Source organism: Agelaius phoeniceus, chromosome 36 (genome assembly GCF_051311805.1).
Source record: "Agelaius phoeniceus isolate bAgePho1 chromosome 36, bAgePho1.hap1, whole genome shotgun sequence".
In the NCBI taxonomy this organism is placed as follows: Eukaryota; Metazoa; Chordata; class Aves; order Passeriformes; family Icteridae; genus Agelaius; species Agelaius phoeniceus.
Window position 1 is genome coordinate 109,862 of NC_135300.1, and position 16,009 is coordinate 125,870.

At 57.3% G+C, this 16,009-nt stretch overlaps 1 protein-coding gene across 1 annotated transcript in view; it reads left to right on the top strand.

Annotated features, from left to right (window-relative positions):
- SPTBN4 (spectrin beta, non-erythrocytic 4) overlaps positions 1 to 16,009 on the top strand; it is a 55,229-nt gene that overhangs the window by 12,906 nt on the left and 26,314 nt on the right. Inside the window, 7 exon segments of the mRNA XM_077192853.1 lie at positions 478 to 780; positions 872 to 1,022; positions 3,278 to 4,148; positions 4,235 to 4,372; positions 6,199 to 6,955; positions 8,716 to 8,918; positions 10,391 to 10,481. Coding sequence (XP_077048968.1) covers positions 478 to 780; positions 872 to 1,022; positions 3,278 to 4,148; positions 4,235 to 4,372; positions 6,199 to 6,955; positions 8,716 to 8,918; positions 10,391 to 10,481 — 2,514 coding nt within the window.

The following is a 16,009-nucleotide window of genomic DNA, read 5'->3' on the forward strand; positions in this document are numbered from 1 at the left end:
CTCCTCATTGACCATGGAGGGCTGGTGGAACCTCCTCGACCTCCTCATTGACCACAGAGAGGGGGTTGGACCTCCTTGATTATGGAGGTCTGGTGGAACCTCCTTGATTATGGTGGACTGGTGGGACCTCCTTGATCATGGAGAGGAGATTGGACCTCATTGGGCTCCTCATTGACCATGGAGGGCTGGTGGGACCTTCTCATTGACCATGGAGGGCTGGTGGGACCTCCTCAACCTCCTCATTGACCATGGAGGGCTGGTGGGACCTCCTTGACCATGGAGCTCTGGTGGGACCTCCTCAACCTCCTCATTGACCATGGAGCTCTGGTGGGACCTCCACAACCTCCTCATTGACCATGGAGCTCTGGTGGGACCTCCTCAACCTCCTCCTTGACCATGGAGGGCTGGTGGGACCTCCACAACCTCCTCCTTGCCCGCTGAGGACCCCACCCCACCATTCTCCATCTCCCCCTTCAGGACAACTTCGGCTACGACCTGCCGGCGGTGGAGGCGGCCATGAAGAAGCACGAGGCCATCGAGGCCGACATCTCCTCGTACCAGGAGCGCATCCAGGTGGTGGTGGAGCTGGCCCTGGAGATGGAGTCCGAGGGCTACTACGACACGCGGCGCATCGGCGCGCAGAAGGACAACATCCTGCGCCAGTGGGCGCTGCTGACCGAGCTGGTGCGCGCCCGCCGCGCCCGCCTCGAGCAGAACCTGGCCCTGCAGAAGATCTTCCAGGAGATGGTCTACATGATCGACTGGATGGAGGAGATGCAGGTGCGGCGCCGCCGCAGGAGATCTCGGGCGGCGCCGGCAAAAATTCCGGCAGCGGCGCCCGGGTGACGCCGTTTGGGTGTTCCCCCTGCAGGTTCTTCTGGTCTCCAAGGATCTGGGGAAGCATCTGCTGGAGGTTGAGGACCTCCTGCAGAAGCACGGGCTGCTGGAGGCCGACATCTCGGCGCAGACCGAGCGCGTCCAGGCCCTCAACGCCGCCGCGCTCAAGTTCTCGGAGCTGGAGGGTAACGGGGGCCACCAGGGTGGGTGACCAGGGGGTGTTTGGCCTTGGGAAGGGCCTGATGGACCATGGGAGGTCGGGAAAGGTCTTGATGGACCATGGAGGGTCAGGAAAGGTCTTGATGGACCATGGAGGGTCAGGAAAGGTCTTGATGGACCATGGGAGGGTCAGGAAAGGTCTTGATGGACCATGGAGGGTCAGGCATGGTCTTGATGGACCATGGAAGGTCGGGAAAGGTCTTGATGGACCATGGAGGGTCAGGAAAGGTCTTGATGGACCATGGAGGGTCAGGAAGGGTCTTGATGGACCATGGGAGGGTCAGCCAAGGTCTTGATGGACCATGGAGGGTCAGGCAAGGTCTTGATGGACCATGGGAGGTCAGGAAAGGTCTTGATGGACCATGGGAGGGTCAGGCATGATCTTGATGGACCATGGGAGGGTCAGGCAAGGTCTTGATGGACCATGGAGGGTCAGCCAAGGTCTTGATGGACCATGGGAGGGTCAGGATGGTCCTGATGGACCATGGGAGGGTCAGGAAAGGTCTTGATGGACCATGGGAGGGTCAGGGAAGGTCCTGATGGACCATGGAGGGTCAGCCAAGGTCTTGATGGACCATGGGAGGGTCAGGCATGGTTTTGATGGACCATGGGAGGGTCAGCCAAGGTCTTGATGGACCATGGAAGGGTCAGGCAAGCTCTTGATGGACCATGGAGGGTCAGGCAAGGTCTTGATGGACCATGGGAGGGTCAGGCAAGGTCTTGATGGACCATGGGAGGGTCAGGCATGGCCTTGATGGACCTTGGGAGGGTCAGGCATGGCCTTGATGGATCATGGAAGGTCATGCATGGCTTTGATGGACCATGGAAGGTCAGGCAAGGTCTTGATGGACCATGGGAGGGTCAGCCATGATCTTGATGGACCATGGAAGGTCAGGCAAGGTCTTGATGGACCATGGAGGGTCAGCCAAGGTCCTGATGGACCATGGGAGGGTCAGGCAAGGTCTTGATGGACCATGGGAGGGTCAGGAAGGGTCTGGATGGGCCATGGAAGGGCCATTCAAGATCTTGGTAGGCTGTGGAAGGGTCAACCAAGGTTTTGGTGGGCTATGGAGAGGTCAGCTGAGGTTTTGTTGGACCGTGGGAGGTTCAATCCATGATCTTGGTGGCCCATGGAAAGGTCAACCCAAGGTTTTGGTAGATCGTGGAAGGGTCAACCCAAGGTCCTGGTGGGCCATGGGAAGGTCAACCCAAGGTCCTGGTGGGCCATGGAGAGGTCAACCCAAGGTCCTGGTGGACCACGGAAAGGTCAACCCAAGGTCCTGGTGGGCCATGGAGAGGTCAACCTAAGGTCCTGGTGGGCCATGGAGAGGTCAACCCAAGGTCCTGGTGGGCCATGGAAAGGTCAAGCCAAGGTCCTGGTGGGCCATGGAAGGGTCAACCCAAGGTCCTGGTGGGCCATGGAGGGGTCAACCCAAGGTCCTGGTGGGCCATGGAAGGGTGAACCCAAGGTCCTGGTGGGCCATGGAAAGGTCAACCCAAGGTCCTGGTGGGCCATGGAAGGGTCAACCCAAGGTCCTGGTGGGCCATGGAGAGGTCAACCCAAGGTTTTGGGTAGATCATGGAAAGGTCAACCCAAGGTCCTGGTGGGCCATGGAGAGGTCAACCCAAGGTCCTGGTGGGCCATGGAGAGGTCAACCCAAGGTCCTGGTGGGCCATGGAGAGGTCAAGCCAAGGTCCTGGTGGGCCACGGAAAGGTCAACCCAAGGTCCTGGTGGGCCATGGAAGGGTCAACCCAAGGTCTTGGTGGGCCATGGAGAGGTCAACCCAAGGTCCTGGTGGGCCACGGAAAGGTCCACCCAAGGTCCTGGTGGGCCATGGAGAGGTCAACCCAAGGTCCTGGTGGGCCATGGAAGGGTCAACCCAAGGTCCTGGTGGGCCATGGAAGGGGTCAACCCAAGGTCCTGGTGGGCCATGGAGAGGTCAAGCCAAGGTCCTGGTGGGCCATGGAAGGGTCCAAGGTCCTGGTGGGCCATGGAGAGGTCAACCCAAGGTCTTGGTGGGCCATGGAGAGGTCAAGCCAAGGTCTTGGTGGGCCACCTACAAGAGTCCCCACAGAACCCCTGAGGTTGGACAAACCCTCTGAGATCTTTGAGTCCAACCAGAGCCCAAAGCGCCACCTCCGGTCCTTCCTTGGACACCTCCGTGGCCGGTGACCCTCGGCCACCCGGTGCCACCATCTGAGCCCCTTCTCCCGGCCCAGGCTACCAACCCTGCGACCCCCAGATCATCTGCAACCGCGTCAACCACGTCCAGACGTGCCTGGAGGAGCTGGAGGAGCTGGCGGCCAAGAGGAGGAAGGAGCTGGAGGACTCGCGCCAGCTCTGGACCTTCTTCCAGGAGATGGAGGAGGCCGAGGCCTGGATCCGCGAGAAGGAGAAGATCCTGGCGGCCAAGAGCTGCGGCCGCGACCTCAGCAGCGTCCTGACCTTGACCAACAAACACAAGACCATGCTGGGCGAGCTGGGCAACCGCCGGGCTCTGCTCCACCAGACCATGAAGAAAGGCGAGAAGATCCTGGCCAAGAAGTCCTTCAGCTCCGTGGGCATCCAGGAGAAGATGCGAGAAGTCTGCTTGAGGTGGAAGAAGCTGGAGGAGATCACGGGGCTCCACCAGCAGCGCCTGGAGGACGCCTTGAACTTCTTCCAGTTCAGCGCCGAGACGGACGACCTGGTGGCCTGGCTGCAGGACATCTACCGCATCGTGTCCAGCGACGACTTCGGCCACGACGACTACTCCAGCCAGGCCCTGCTGCGCAAGCACCGCGCCGTGGTGGACGAGGTGGAGAAGCACCGCGCCGCCGTCCTGGCCCTGCGCAAGCAGCTGGCGCTGCTGGCCCCCGACCACCGGCAGGGCGTGGACATCCAGATCCGCGTGGTGGAGGTGGAGCAGCTCTACGGCGAGGTGGCCGAGGTGGCCGTGCTGAGGACGCAGTGGCTGCAGGACGCGCTGGCCGTCTACCGCATGTTCAGCGAGGTGCACGCCTGCGAGGTGTGGGTGGACGAGAAGGAGCAGTGGCTGGAGAAGATGGAGGTGCCCGAGGAGCTGGATGAGGTCGAGGTGGTGCAGCACAGGTGGGGCGGGGCCGGGTGGCCGAGGTTTCCTCGGGTGGCCGAGGTTCTCCGTGCTGTGGTGGACCCGCCCGTGTCCTTCTGCGCAGGTTTGAGAGCCTGGACCAGGAGATGAACAGCGTCATGGGGCGCATCCTGGACGTCAACCAGGTGGTGCAGCAGCTGGTGGATGGTGGCCACCCCAGCTCAGATGAGGTCCGCTCCTGCCAGGACCACCTCAACAGCCGGTACGGGCATGGTCCAAGGTGGACCTTGACCTTCTTGGGGTCTCTCTTGGTGGGGTTGGAGACTCTCAGCCTGTGGCTCTCCAGTGGTGGGATGTCCCTGTGGGGTCCAGGACAATGGTCCAAGCCCATCCTGGGCATCCTGAAATGATCTCAACCTTCTTGAGATCTCCTTGGTGGGGGGAGATTGGTGTGACCCCCAACCCGTGGTTCTCCAGTGGTGGGACGTCCCCATGGGTTCCACCTCTCCAGTGGTGGGATGTCCCTGTGGGGTCCAGGTGTCCAGGAATGGTCCAAGCCCATCCTGGAGGTCTGAAAATGAGTCTCAACCTTCTTGAGGTCTCCTTGGTGGGGACAGCTTTGTGTGGGGCTGCCTGGAGACCCCCAACCTGTGGATCTCCCATGGTGGGACGTCCCCATGGGGTCCAGGTCTCCAGGCCACCATTCCCAGCCCATCCCTGATCCTGGTGGGCCCCAGGATCCTGTGGGGATCTCCAGTGGTGAGATGTTCCTCCAGGACAATGGTCCAAGCCCATCCTGGGCGTCCTGAAATGATCTCAACCTTCTTGGGGTCTCTGTTGGTGGGGTTGGAGACTCTCAGCCTGTGGCTCTCCAGTGGTGGGATGTCCCTGTGGGGTCCAGGAATGGTCCAAGCCCATCCTGGAGGTCCTGAAATGATCTCAACCTTCTTGAGGTCTCCTTGGTGGGGGCAGCTTTGTGTGACCCCAACCCGTGGTTCTCCAGTGGTGAGATGTCCCCATGGGTTCCACCTCTCCAGTGGTGGGATGTCCCTGTGGGGTCCAGGTGTCCAGGAATGGTCCAAGCCCATCCTGGGCGTCCTGAAATGATCTCAACCTTCTTGAGGTCTCCTTGGTGGGGTGAGATTTGTGTGACCCCCAACCCGTGGTTCTCCAGTGGTGGGACGTCCCCATGGGTTCCACCTCTCCAGTGGTGGGATGTCCCTGTGGGGTCCAGGTGTCCAGGAATGGTCCAAGCCCATCCTGGGTGCCCTGAAATGATCTCAACCTTCTTGAGATCTCCTTGGTGGGGGCAGCTTTGTGTGTGGGGCTGCCTGGAGACCCCAAAACCTGTGGTTCTCCAGTGGTGAGATGTCCCCATGGGTTCCGCCTCTCCAGGACAATGGTCCAAGCCCATCCTGGGGCTCCTGAAATGATCTCAACCTTCTTGAGATCTCCTTGGTGGGGGCAGCTTTGTGTGACCCCCAACCCGTGGTTCTCCAGTGGTGAGATGTCCCCATGGGTTCTGCCTCTCCAGGACAATGGTCCAAGCCCATCCTGGGGGTCCTGAAATGATCTCAACCTTCTTGAGGTCTCCTTGGTGGGGGCAGCTTTGTGTGGGGCTGCCTGGAGACCCCAAAACCTGTGGATCTCCCGTGGTGGGACGTCCCCATGGGGTCCAGGTCTCCAGGCCACCATTCCCAGCCCATCCCTGATCCTGGTGGGCCCCAGGATCCTGTGGGGATCTCCAGTGGTGAGATGTTCCTCCAGGACAATGGTCCAAGCCCATCCTGGAGCTCTGAAAATGAGTCTCAACCTTCTTGAGATCTCCTTGGTGGGGTGAGATTTGTGTGACCCCCAACCCGTGATTCTCCAGTGGTGAGATGTCCCCATGGGGTCCATGTCTCCAGGCCACCATTCCCAGCCCATCCCTGATCCTGGTGGGCCCCAGGATCCTGTGGGGATCTCCAGTGGTGGGATGTCCCCATGGGGTCCAGGTCTCCAGGCCACCATTCCCAGCCCATCCCTGATCCTGGTGGGCCCCATCCCAGCTCCGGCAGGGCCTCACCCCACTCCTGTCCCCGTCCCCAGCTGGAACCGGGTGGTGGAGCTGGTGGAGAGCAAGAAGAGCCAGCTGAGCTCCGTGCTGAAGATCCAGAACTTCCTCCTGGAGTGCAGCGAGATGAAGGCGCAGGTGCGGGAGAAGAGGAAAGCCATCGAGGCCACCCAGTCCGGCGGCAGCGACCTGGGCGGGGTCCTGGCCCTGCAGCGCCGCCTGTCCACCATGGAGGCCGCCCTGGTGGTCCTGGAGCCGCGGCTGGTGGAGCTCCAGCAGGAGGGCGAGGCCTTGGCCGCCGCCCACCCCGGCCGCGCCCTGGAGATCCTGCTGCCCTTCGAGGAGATCAGCGAGGAGTGGGACAACCTCAAGAGGGCCCTCCAGGGCTGCGAGGACACCTTGACCATCGCCGGCCGCCTCCAGCAGTTCATCCAGGACCTGGACAACTTCTTGGCGTGGCTGGTGAAGACCCAAGCGGCCGTGGGCTCCGAGGAGGTCCCCGACAGCTTGGCCGAGGCCGAGAGGCTGCTGAACGTGCACGTGGCCCTCAAGGAGGAGATCAACGGCTACGAGGAGGACTACGCCAAGATCCAGGCGGCCAGCGAGCTGCTGGCCCTGGAGGAGATGGAGGTGCCCTACCTGTCCCTCCAGCAGTGGCTGCAGAAGCTGGACGCGGGCTGGGGGAAGCTCCTGCAGAGCTGGGAGATGAGGAGGGAGCTCCTGGTGCAGTCCCACGTCTTCCACCTCTTCCTGAGGGACGTGCAGCAGTGTCAGAACAGCCTCTACAACCAGGTCTGGGAGCAGCAGGAGGTGGTGGTGGGGTGGGAGAAGGTTTGGGGTGGTGGAGATGGTGGGTGGGAGAAGGTCTGGGGTGGTGGAGATGGTGGGTGGGTGATGGGGACCATGGGTGGGAGAAGGTCTGGGGTGATGGAGATGATGGATACGTGATGGGGACAATGGTGGGAGAAGGTCTGGGGTGGTGGAGATGATGAATGGATGATGGGGACAATGGTGGGAGAAGGTCTGGGGTGGTGGAGATGATGAATGGGTGATGGGTGGGAGAAGGTCCTCGATGGAGATGATGGATGGGTGATGGGGACAATGGTGGGAGAAGGTCCTGGTTGATGGAGATGATGGATGGGTGATGGGAACCATAGTTAGAAGGTCTGGGGTGGTGGACATGATGGGTGGGTGATGGGGACCATGGCTGGGAGAAGGTCCAGGGTGGTGGAGATGATGGATGGGTGATGGGGACAATGGTGGGAGAAGGTCTGGGGTGGTGGACATGATGAATGGATGATGGGTGGGAGAAGGTCCTGGTTGATGGAGATGATGGGTGGGTGATGGGGACCATGGCTGGTCAATGGAGATGATGGATGGGTGATGGAGGCAATGGGTGGGAGAAGGTCTGGGGTGGTGGAGATGATGGCTGGGAGAAGGTCCTGGTCAATGGAGATGATGGATGCGTGGTGGGGACCATGGCTGGAAGAAGGTCCTGGTTGATGGAGATGATGATGGGTGATGGGGACAATGGCTGGTTGATGGAGATGATGGATGGATGATGGGGACCATGGTTAGGAGAAGGACCTGGTCAATGGAGATGATGGATGGTGATGGGGACCATGGGTGGGAGAAGGTCTGGGGTGGTGGAGATGATGGTTGGGAGAAGGTCCTTGTTGGTGGAGAAGATGGATGGATGATGGGGATGATGGTTAGAAGGTCCTGGTGATGAAGATAATGGGTGGATGATGGGAACAATGGGTGGGAGAAGGTTTGGGGTAGTGGAGATGGTGGATGGGTGATGGGGACCATGGCTGGGAGAAGGTCTGGGGTGGTGGACATGATGAATGGGTGATGGGGACAATGGGTGGGAGAAGGTCCTGGTTGATGGAGATGAGTAGAAGAAGATTTTGGGTGGTGGGAACGGTTTGCGGAAGGTCCTGGTCGATGGAGATGATGGATGGGTGATGGGGACAATGGTGGGAGAAGGTCTGGGGTGGTGGAGATGATGGATGCATGATGGGGACAATGGTTTGCAGAAGGTCTCGAGCGATGGAGATGAGAAGGAGAAGATTTTGGGTGGTGGGAATGGTTTGCAGAAGGTCCTGGTTGGTGGAGATGATGGATGCATGATGGGGACAATGGTTTGCAGAAGGTCCTGGTCGATGGAGATGAGAAGGAGAAGATTTTGGGTGGTGGGAACGGTTTGTGGAAGGTCCTGGTCAATGGAGATGAGTAGAAGAAGATTTTGGGTGGTGGGAACGGTTTGTGGAAGGTCCTGGTCAATGGAGATGAGTAGAAGAAGATTTTGGGTGGTGGGAACGGTTTGTGGAAGGTCCTGGTCAATGGAGATGAGTAGAAGAAGATTTTGGGTGGTGGGAACGGTTTGTGGAAGGTCCTGGTTGATGGAGATGAGAAGAAGAAGATTTTGGGTGGTGGGAACGGTTTGCAGAAGGTCTCCAGCGATGGACTGGGGTGGGAGCAGCCCCTGGTGGAGCTCCGGTGGCCCCAAGGGCCGGGCGGAGCTCACCGGCCCCACCAAACCCTCCCAGGAGACCACCCTGGCCCACGCCGAGCTGCCGGACACGGTGGAAGGGGTGACCAAGGCGCTGAAGAAGCACAAGGACTTCACCACCACGCTGGAGCTGAACCTGCAGAAGGTCCAGCTGGTCCTGCAGGCCGGCGAGAGCCTCCGGCGCCAGCGCAACCTGCACAGCGACCGCGTGGCCGAGGCCATGGAGGAGCTCCGGGCCAAGTAGGTGCCACCATGGGCCTGGAGAGCCCCCGAGGCACCAGGAGCACCCCAGAGCCACCAGGAGCTCCCAGGAACCCCAAAATTCCATCCAGGAACCCCAAAATTCCATCCAGGAACCCCAAAATTCCATCCAGGAACCCCAAAATTCCATCCAGGAACCCAAAGTTCTATCCAGGAACCCAAAATTCTATCCAGGAACCCAAAATTCCGTCCACGAACCCCAAAATTCCACCCAGGAACCCAAAGTTCTATCCAGGAACCCAAAATTCCATTGAGGAACCCAAAATTCCATCGAAGAACCCCAAAATTCCACCCAGGAACCCAAAATTCCATCCAGGAACACAAAATTCCATCCAGGAACCCCAAAATTCCATCCAGGACCCCCAAAATTCCATCCAGGACCCCAAAATACCATCCAGGACCCCAAAAACTCCACCCAGAACCCCAAAATTCCACCCAGGAACCCAAAATTCTATCCAGGAACCCAAAATTCCATCCAGGAACCCCAAAATTCCATCCAGGAACCCCAAAACTCCACCCAGGAACCCAAAATTCCACCCAGAAACCCAAAATTCCATCCATGAACCCCAAAATTCCATCCAGGACCCCAAAACTCCACCCAGAACCCCAAAATTCCATCCAGGAACCCCAAAACTCCATCCAGGAACACCAAAATTCCATCCAGGAACCCCAAAATTCAATCCAGGAACACCAAAATTCCATCCAGGAACCCCAAAACTCCATCCAGGAACACCAAAATTCCATCCAGGAACACCAAAATTCCATCCAGGAACCCAAAAACTCTACCCAGGAACCCCAAAATTCCATCCAGGAACCCCAAAATTCCATCCAGGAACCCCAAAATTCAATCCAGGAACCCAAAACTCCACCCAGAACCCCCAAAGCTCCACCCTGGACCCCCAAAACTCCACCCAGAACCTCCAAAACTCCACCCAGGAACCCAAAACTCCACCCAGAACCCCCAAAATTCCACCCAGGACTCCCAAAGCTCCACCCAGGAACCCAAAACTCCGCCCAGAAACCAAAACTCCACCCAGGACCCCAAAACACCTCCCAAAAACCCCAAACTCCACCCAGAACCTCCAAAACTCCACCCAGAACCTCCAAAACTCCACCCAGAACCCCCAAAATTCCACCCAGGACTCCCAAAGCTCCACCCAGGAACCCAAAGCTCCACCCAGGACCCCCAAAACTCCACCCAGGACTCCCAAACTCCACCCAGGAACCCAAAACTTGACCCAGAAGCCCCAAAACCCCACCCAGAAGCCCCCAGGAACGAGGACAGGTCTGGATTTTCTGGTGGATCCCAGATGGAGCCCCGTGCCTCAGTTTCCCCTCTGATTCAGGGGTTCATTAAGGGTTAATTGGGGGTTAATTGGGGGTTAATTAGGGGTTAATTAGGGGTTAATTGGGGGTTAATTGGGGGTTAATTAGGGGGTCACCCCCGGCAGGAGCCAGCGCAACCACCAGCTGGCCCAGGAGTGGACGCGGCGGCTCCAGGACCACCTCGAGCTCCAGAGGTTCCTCCAGGACTGCCGAGAGGTCAGGCCCCGCCTCCCGAGACCCCTCCCCAAAATCCGAGACCCCTCCCCCAAAACCCGAGACCCCTCCCCCAAAACCCGAGACCCCTCCCCAAAATCTGAGACCCCTCCCCAAAATCTGAGACCCCTCCCCCAAAAATCCGAGACCCCTCCCCCAAAATCCGAGACCCCTCCCCGAGGTCCTCCATGGTGGGGCTGGGTTCTCCTCCAGGTTCTCCTCCAGGTTCTCCTGCAGGTGCTGCTGGGGGTGGTGGTCAGACCCCCCCCACCCCTTGGTGTCACCTCCTGGTCCATGGTGGGCTCCACCCCGGGTCACCCTCGGTGGGGTTTGGGGTTGGGGGGGGACCCCAAAAATCTCCCCCAGAGTTGGGCCAGGGGGTCCCCAAGGTGTCACAGGGGCTCCTCAGCATCTCAGGAGGCTTCGCTGGTGCTGGGGTGGGACCTTCTGTGGTCCATCCATGGATTTGGGGTCGGATTTGGGGGTCTCCAAGACCCTCGGGGTTCCTCAAGATGTTCCTCAAAGATGTCCCCACCATGGATTTGGGGGTCTCCAAGACCCTCGGGGTTCCTCAGCATCTCAGGAGGCTTCGCTGGTGCTGGGGTGGGACCTTCTGTGGTCCATCCATGGATTTGGGGTTGGGTTTGGGGGTCCCAAGACCCTCGGGGTTCCTCAAGATGTTCCTCAAAGATGTCCCCACCATGGATTTGGGGGTCTCCAAGACCCTCAGGGTTCCTCAAGATGTTCCTCAAAGATGTCCCCCCATGGATTTGGGGTTGGGTTTGGGGGTCCCAAGACCCTCGGGGTTCCTCAAGATGTTCCTCAAAGATGTCCCCCCATGGATTTGGGGTTGGGTTTGGGGGTCTCAAGACCCTCAGGGTTCCTCAAGATGTTCCTCAGCATCTCAGGAGGCTTCGCTGATGGTCAGGGTGGGACCATGCCAGGAACTCGGTGACCCCAGAGATGTCCCCCCATGGATTTGGGGGTCTCCAAGACCCTCAGGGTTCCTCAAGATGTTCCTCAAAGATGTCCCCCCATGGATCTGGGGTTGGGTTTGGGGGTCTCCAAGACTCTTGGGGTTCCTCAGCATCTCAGGAGGGTTCGCTGGTGCTGGGGTGGGACCTTCTGTGGTCCATGCATGGATTTGGGGATGGGTTTGGGGGTCTCCAAGACCCTCGGGGTTCCTCAAGAGGTTCCTCAGCATCTCAGGAGGTTTCGGTGGTGCTGGGGTGGGACCTTCTGTGGTCCACCCATGGATTTGGGGTCGGGTTTGGGGGTCTCAAGACCCTCAGGGTTCCTCAAGATGTTCCTCAAAGATGTCCCCACCATGGATTTGGGGGTCTCCAAGACCCTCGGGGTTCCTCAAGATGTTCCTCAGAGATGTCCCCCCATGGATTTGGGGTCGGGTTTGGGGGTCCCAAGACCCTCGGGGTTCCTCAGCATCTCAGGAGGCTTCGCTGGTGCTGGGGTGGGACCTTCTGTGGTCCATCCATGGATTTGGGGTCGGGTTTGGGGGTCTCAAGACCCTCAGGGTTCCTCAAGATGCTCCTCAAAGATGTCCCCCCATGGATTTGGGGTTGGGTTTGGGGGTCCCCAAGACCCCACAGAGGCTCCTCAGCATCTCAGGAGGCTTCGCTGGAGCTGGGGTGGGACCTGCCTGGTCCATCCCAGGAGATGCCTCAGCCCCGAGAGGTCCCCCCATGGATTTGGGGTTGGGTTTGGGGTGAATTTGGGGGATTTAGGGGCGAATTTGGGGTGGAATTTAGGGGGGATCTTTGAGGTGAATTTTGGGGTGGTTTTGGGGGATTTTGGGGTGGTTTTGGGGGATTTTGGGGTGAATTTTGAGGTGGTTTTGGGGGATTTTGGGGTGATTTGGGGTGGATTTTGGGGTGGATTTGGGGGATTTAGGGGGTGATTTGGGGTGGAATTTAGGGGGGTTTTTGGGGGTGAATTTTGGGGGGATTTGGGAGCAGATTTAGGATGGATTTGTGGGGGATTTTGGGGTGGATTTGGGGTGGATTTTGGGGGTGATTTGGGGTGGTTTTGGGGGATTTTGGGGTGATTTTGGGATGGATTTTAGGGGTGATTTGGGGTGGAATTTAGGGGGGTTTTTGGGGGTGAATTTTGGGGTAATTGGGGGGGATTTGGGGTGATTTGGGGGGGATTTAGGATGGATTTGGGATGGATTTTGGGGTGGAATTTAGGGGGATTTTGGGGATGGATTTTGGGTGGATTTTGGGTGGTTTTGGGATGGATTTTGGGGTGGATTTGGGGTGGTTTTGGGGTGGAATTTAGGGGGATTTTGGGGATGGATTTTGGGGTGGATTTGGGGTGAATTTTGAGGTCAATTCGGAGTGGACTTCAGGTGGATTTTGGGGTGGTTTTGGGTAAATTTGGGGTGGATTTTGGGTGAATTTGAGGGGGATTTTGGATGGGTTTTGAGGTGGTTTTGAGATGAATTTGGGGTGGTTTTGGAGTGGAATTTGGATAATTTTGGGACGGATATTGTGGGGATTTTGGGGTGGAATTTAGGGTGAATTTTGGGGTCATTTTGGGATGGATTTGAGGTGAATTTGGGGTAATTTTGGGGTGAATTCGGGGGGATTTTGGGGTGGATATTGTGGGGATTTTGGGGGTTGGATTTGGGGTGAATTTCGGAATGGATTTGGGGTGAATTTTGAGGTGAATTTGGGGTGGTTTCGAGATGACTTTGGGGTAATTTTGGGGTGGATTTTGTGGGGATTTGGGGGGCAAATTTGGGGTGGATTTTAGGGTGAATTTGGAGCAGTTTCGGGGTGATTTTGGGGTGGATTTGGGGTGGATTTTGTGGAGATTTTGGGGTGAATCCGGAGCAGGTTTTGGGGTGATTTTGGGGTGGATTTTGGGGTGAATCCGGAGCAGTTTTGGGGTGATTTTGGGGTGGATTTGGGGTGAATTTTGATGTGAATTTGGGGTGGTTTTGGGGTGGATTTGGGGTGGATTTTGTGGGATTTTGGGGTGGATTCGGGGTGGATTTTGTGGTGAATCCGGAGCAGTTTCGGGGTGGATTTTGGGGTGAATCCTGAGCAGTTTCGGGGTGATTTTGGGGTGGATTCGGGGTGGATTTTAGGGTGAATTTGAGGTGGATTTGGGGTGGATTTTGTGGGGATTTTGGGGTGAATTTTGGGGTGAATCCGGAGCAGATTTTGGGGTGCATTCGGGGCAGTTTCGGGGTGAATTTTGGGGTGAATCCTGAGCAGTTTCGGGGTGGATTTTGGGGTGAATCCGGAGCAGTTTCGGGGTGATTTTGGGGTGAATCCGGGGCAGTTTCGGGTGGATTTTGGGGTGCATTCGGGGTGGATTTCGGGGTAGATTTTGTGGTGAATCCGGAGCAGTTTCGGGGTGGATTTTGGGGTGAATCCGGGGCAGTTTTGGGATGATTTTGGGGTGGATTTTGTGGTGAATCCGGGGCAGTTTTGGGGTGATTTTGGGGTGGATTTTGGGGTGAATCCGGGGCAGTTTTGGGGTGAATCCGGAGCAGTTTCGGGGTGGATTTTGGGGTGAATCCTGAGCAGTTTCGGGGTGATTTTGGGGTGCATTCGGGGCGGATTTCGGGGCGATTTTGGGGTGGATTCGGGGTGGATTTTGTGGTGAATCCGGGGCAGTTTCGGGGTGATTTTGGGGTGCATTCGGGGCGGATTTCGGAGTGATTTTGGGGTGGATTCGGGGCAGTTTTCGAGGTGATTTTGGGGTGCATTCGGGGCAGTTTCGGGGTGGATTTTGGGGTGCATTCGGGGCGGATTTCGGGGCGATTTTGGGGTGGATTTTGGGGTGAATCCGGGGCAGTTTTGGGGTGAATCCAGAGCAGTTTCGGGGTGGATTTTGGGGTGCATTCGGGGCGGATTTCGGGGTGGATTTTGGGGTGCATTCGGGGTGGATTTTGGGGTGAATTTTGGGGTGAATCCGGGGCAGTTTCGGGGTGATTTTGGGGTGCATTCGGGGCAGTTTCGGGGTGATTTTGAGGTGCATTTTGGGGTGAGTCCAGAGCAGTTTTTAGGGTGAATCCGGGGCAGTTTTCGGGGTGATTTTGGGGTGGATTTTGTGGGGATTTTGGGGTGGATTTTGGGGTGAATCCGGGGCAGTTTCGGGGTGATTTTGTGGTGGATTTTGTGGTGAATCCGGAGCAGTTTTTGGGGTGAATCCGGAGCAGTTTTTGGGGTGAATCCGGGGCAGTTTCAGGGTGATTTTGGGGTGGATTTTGTGGGGATTTTGGGGTGGATTTTGTGGTGAATCCGGGGCAGTTTCGGGGTGATTTTGGGGTGCATTCGGGGCGGTTTTCGGGGCGATTTTGGGGTGGATTCGGGGTGGATTTCGGGGTGAATTTTGGGGTGAATCCTGGGCAGTTTTTGGGGTGGATTTTGGGGTGCATTCGGGGCGGATTTCGGGGCGATTTTGGGGTGGATTCGGGGCATTCCGGGCTCGGCGCCGCTTCCCCCGCCGCTGCGGGGATTTTTTGGCCGCGTCTCCTCGGGCTCATCCGGCGCTCGCGCTCCGCCCGGGATCTGCTGCATCACGGCCGGGAGAGCCCGCGCCGGCCCCTTCATCCTCACCCTCCTCATCCTCCTCATCCTCCTCGGGCCTCCTCCCGCAGCCTCCGGAGCCTTCCTCTCCCTCCTTCGCCGCCATCCTCATCCTCCTTCTCCTTCATCCTCCTCCTCCTCCATCACCTCCATCATCCCCCCCCTTCCTCCTCCTCCTCCTCCTTCCTCCATCTTCATCCCCTCCTCCTCCTCCTCCTCCATCCCCCTCCTCCATCCTCATCCTCACCCCCCCTCCCCCGACCCTCCCGACCCCAAATCCGCCGCTTTTTTGGGGGAAAAAAAAGGGGGGAGGGGGAGGGGGAGGGGGCTCCTCGCGCCTTTTCCGTTTTTTTATTTTTTTTTGGGGAAGTGGGGGGGGGGGGCTCGGTTATTTTGGGATTTTTTTTTGGGGATTATTTTGGGGGTCCCCTCCGGTATTTTTGGGGTTGTTTTGGGGTTTCCCTCGCCGATTTTTGGGATTTTTTTGAGGTTTGGTTTTTTTTTTGGGGGGGGTCCCCTCGTTTATTTTTTGAATTTTTGAGGGCTCCTCTCCCCTTTTTTTTTGGGTTTTTTTTGGGGAAATCTGGGGGGGTTCCTCGCCCCCTTTCCCTCTTCTCTTTTTGGGGCAAAAAGGAGAAAAGAGGAGGCCCCGAAATTTATTTTTGGAGGGGGGAAAATTTATTTAATTTTGATTTATTTTAAGAAAAAAAGAGGAAGCCCCTGAATTATTTTTTTAGAGAGGAGGGGGGAAATTTATTTAGATTTTTTTTTTAAGAAAAAGAGAGGAGGCCCCTGAGTTTATTTTTTTTTTTTTGGAGGGGGGGCTAATTTATCTTGATTTTTTTTTTTTTTAGAAAAAAAAAAGAGGAGAATCCTCCCAATTAATTTTTTTTTGGGGGGGGGGAATTTATTTAAATTTTTTTCGATAAAAAACAGGAAGCTCTTCCCAATTTTTATTTTTTTTTTTGTGGG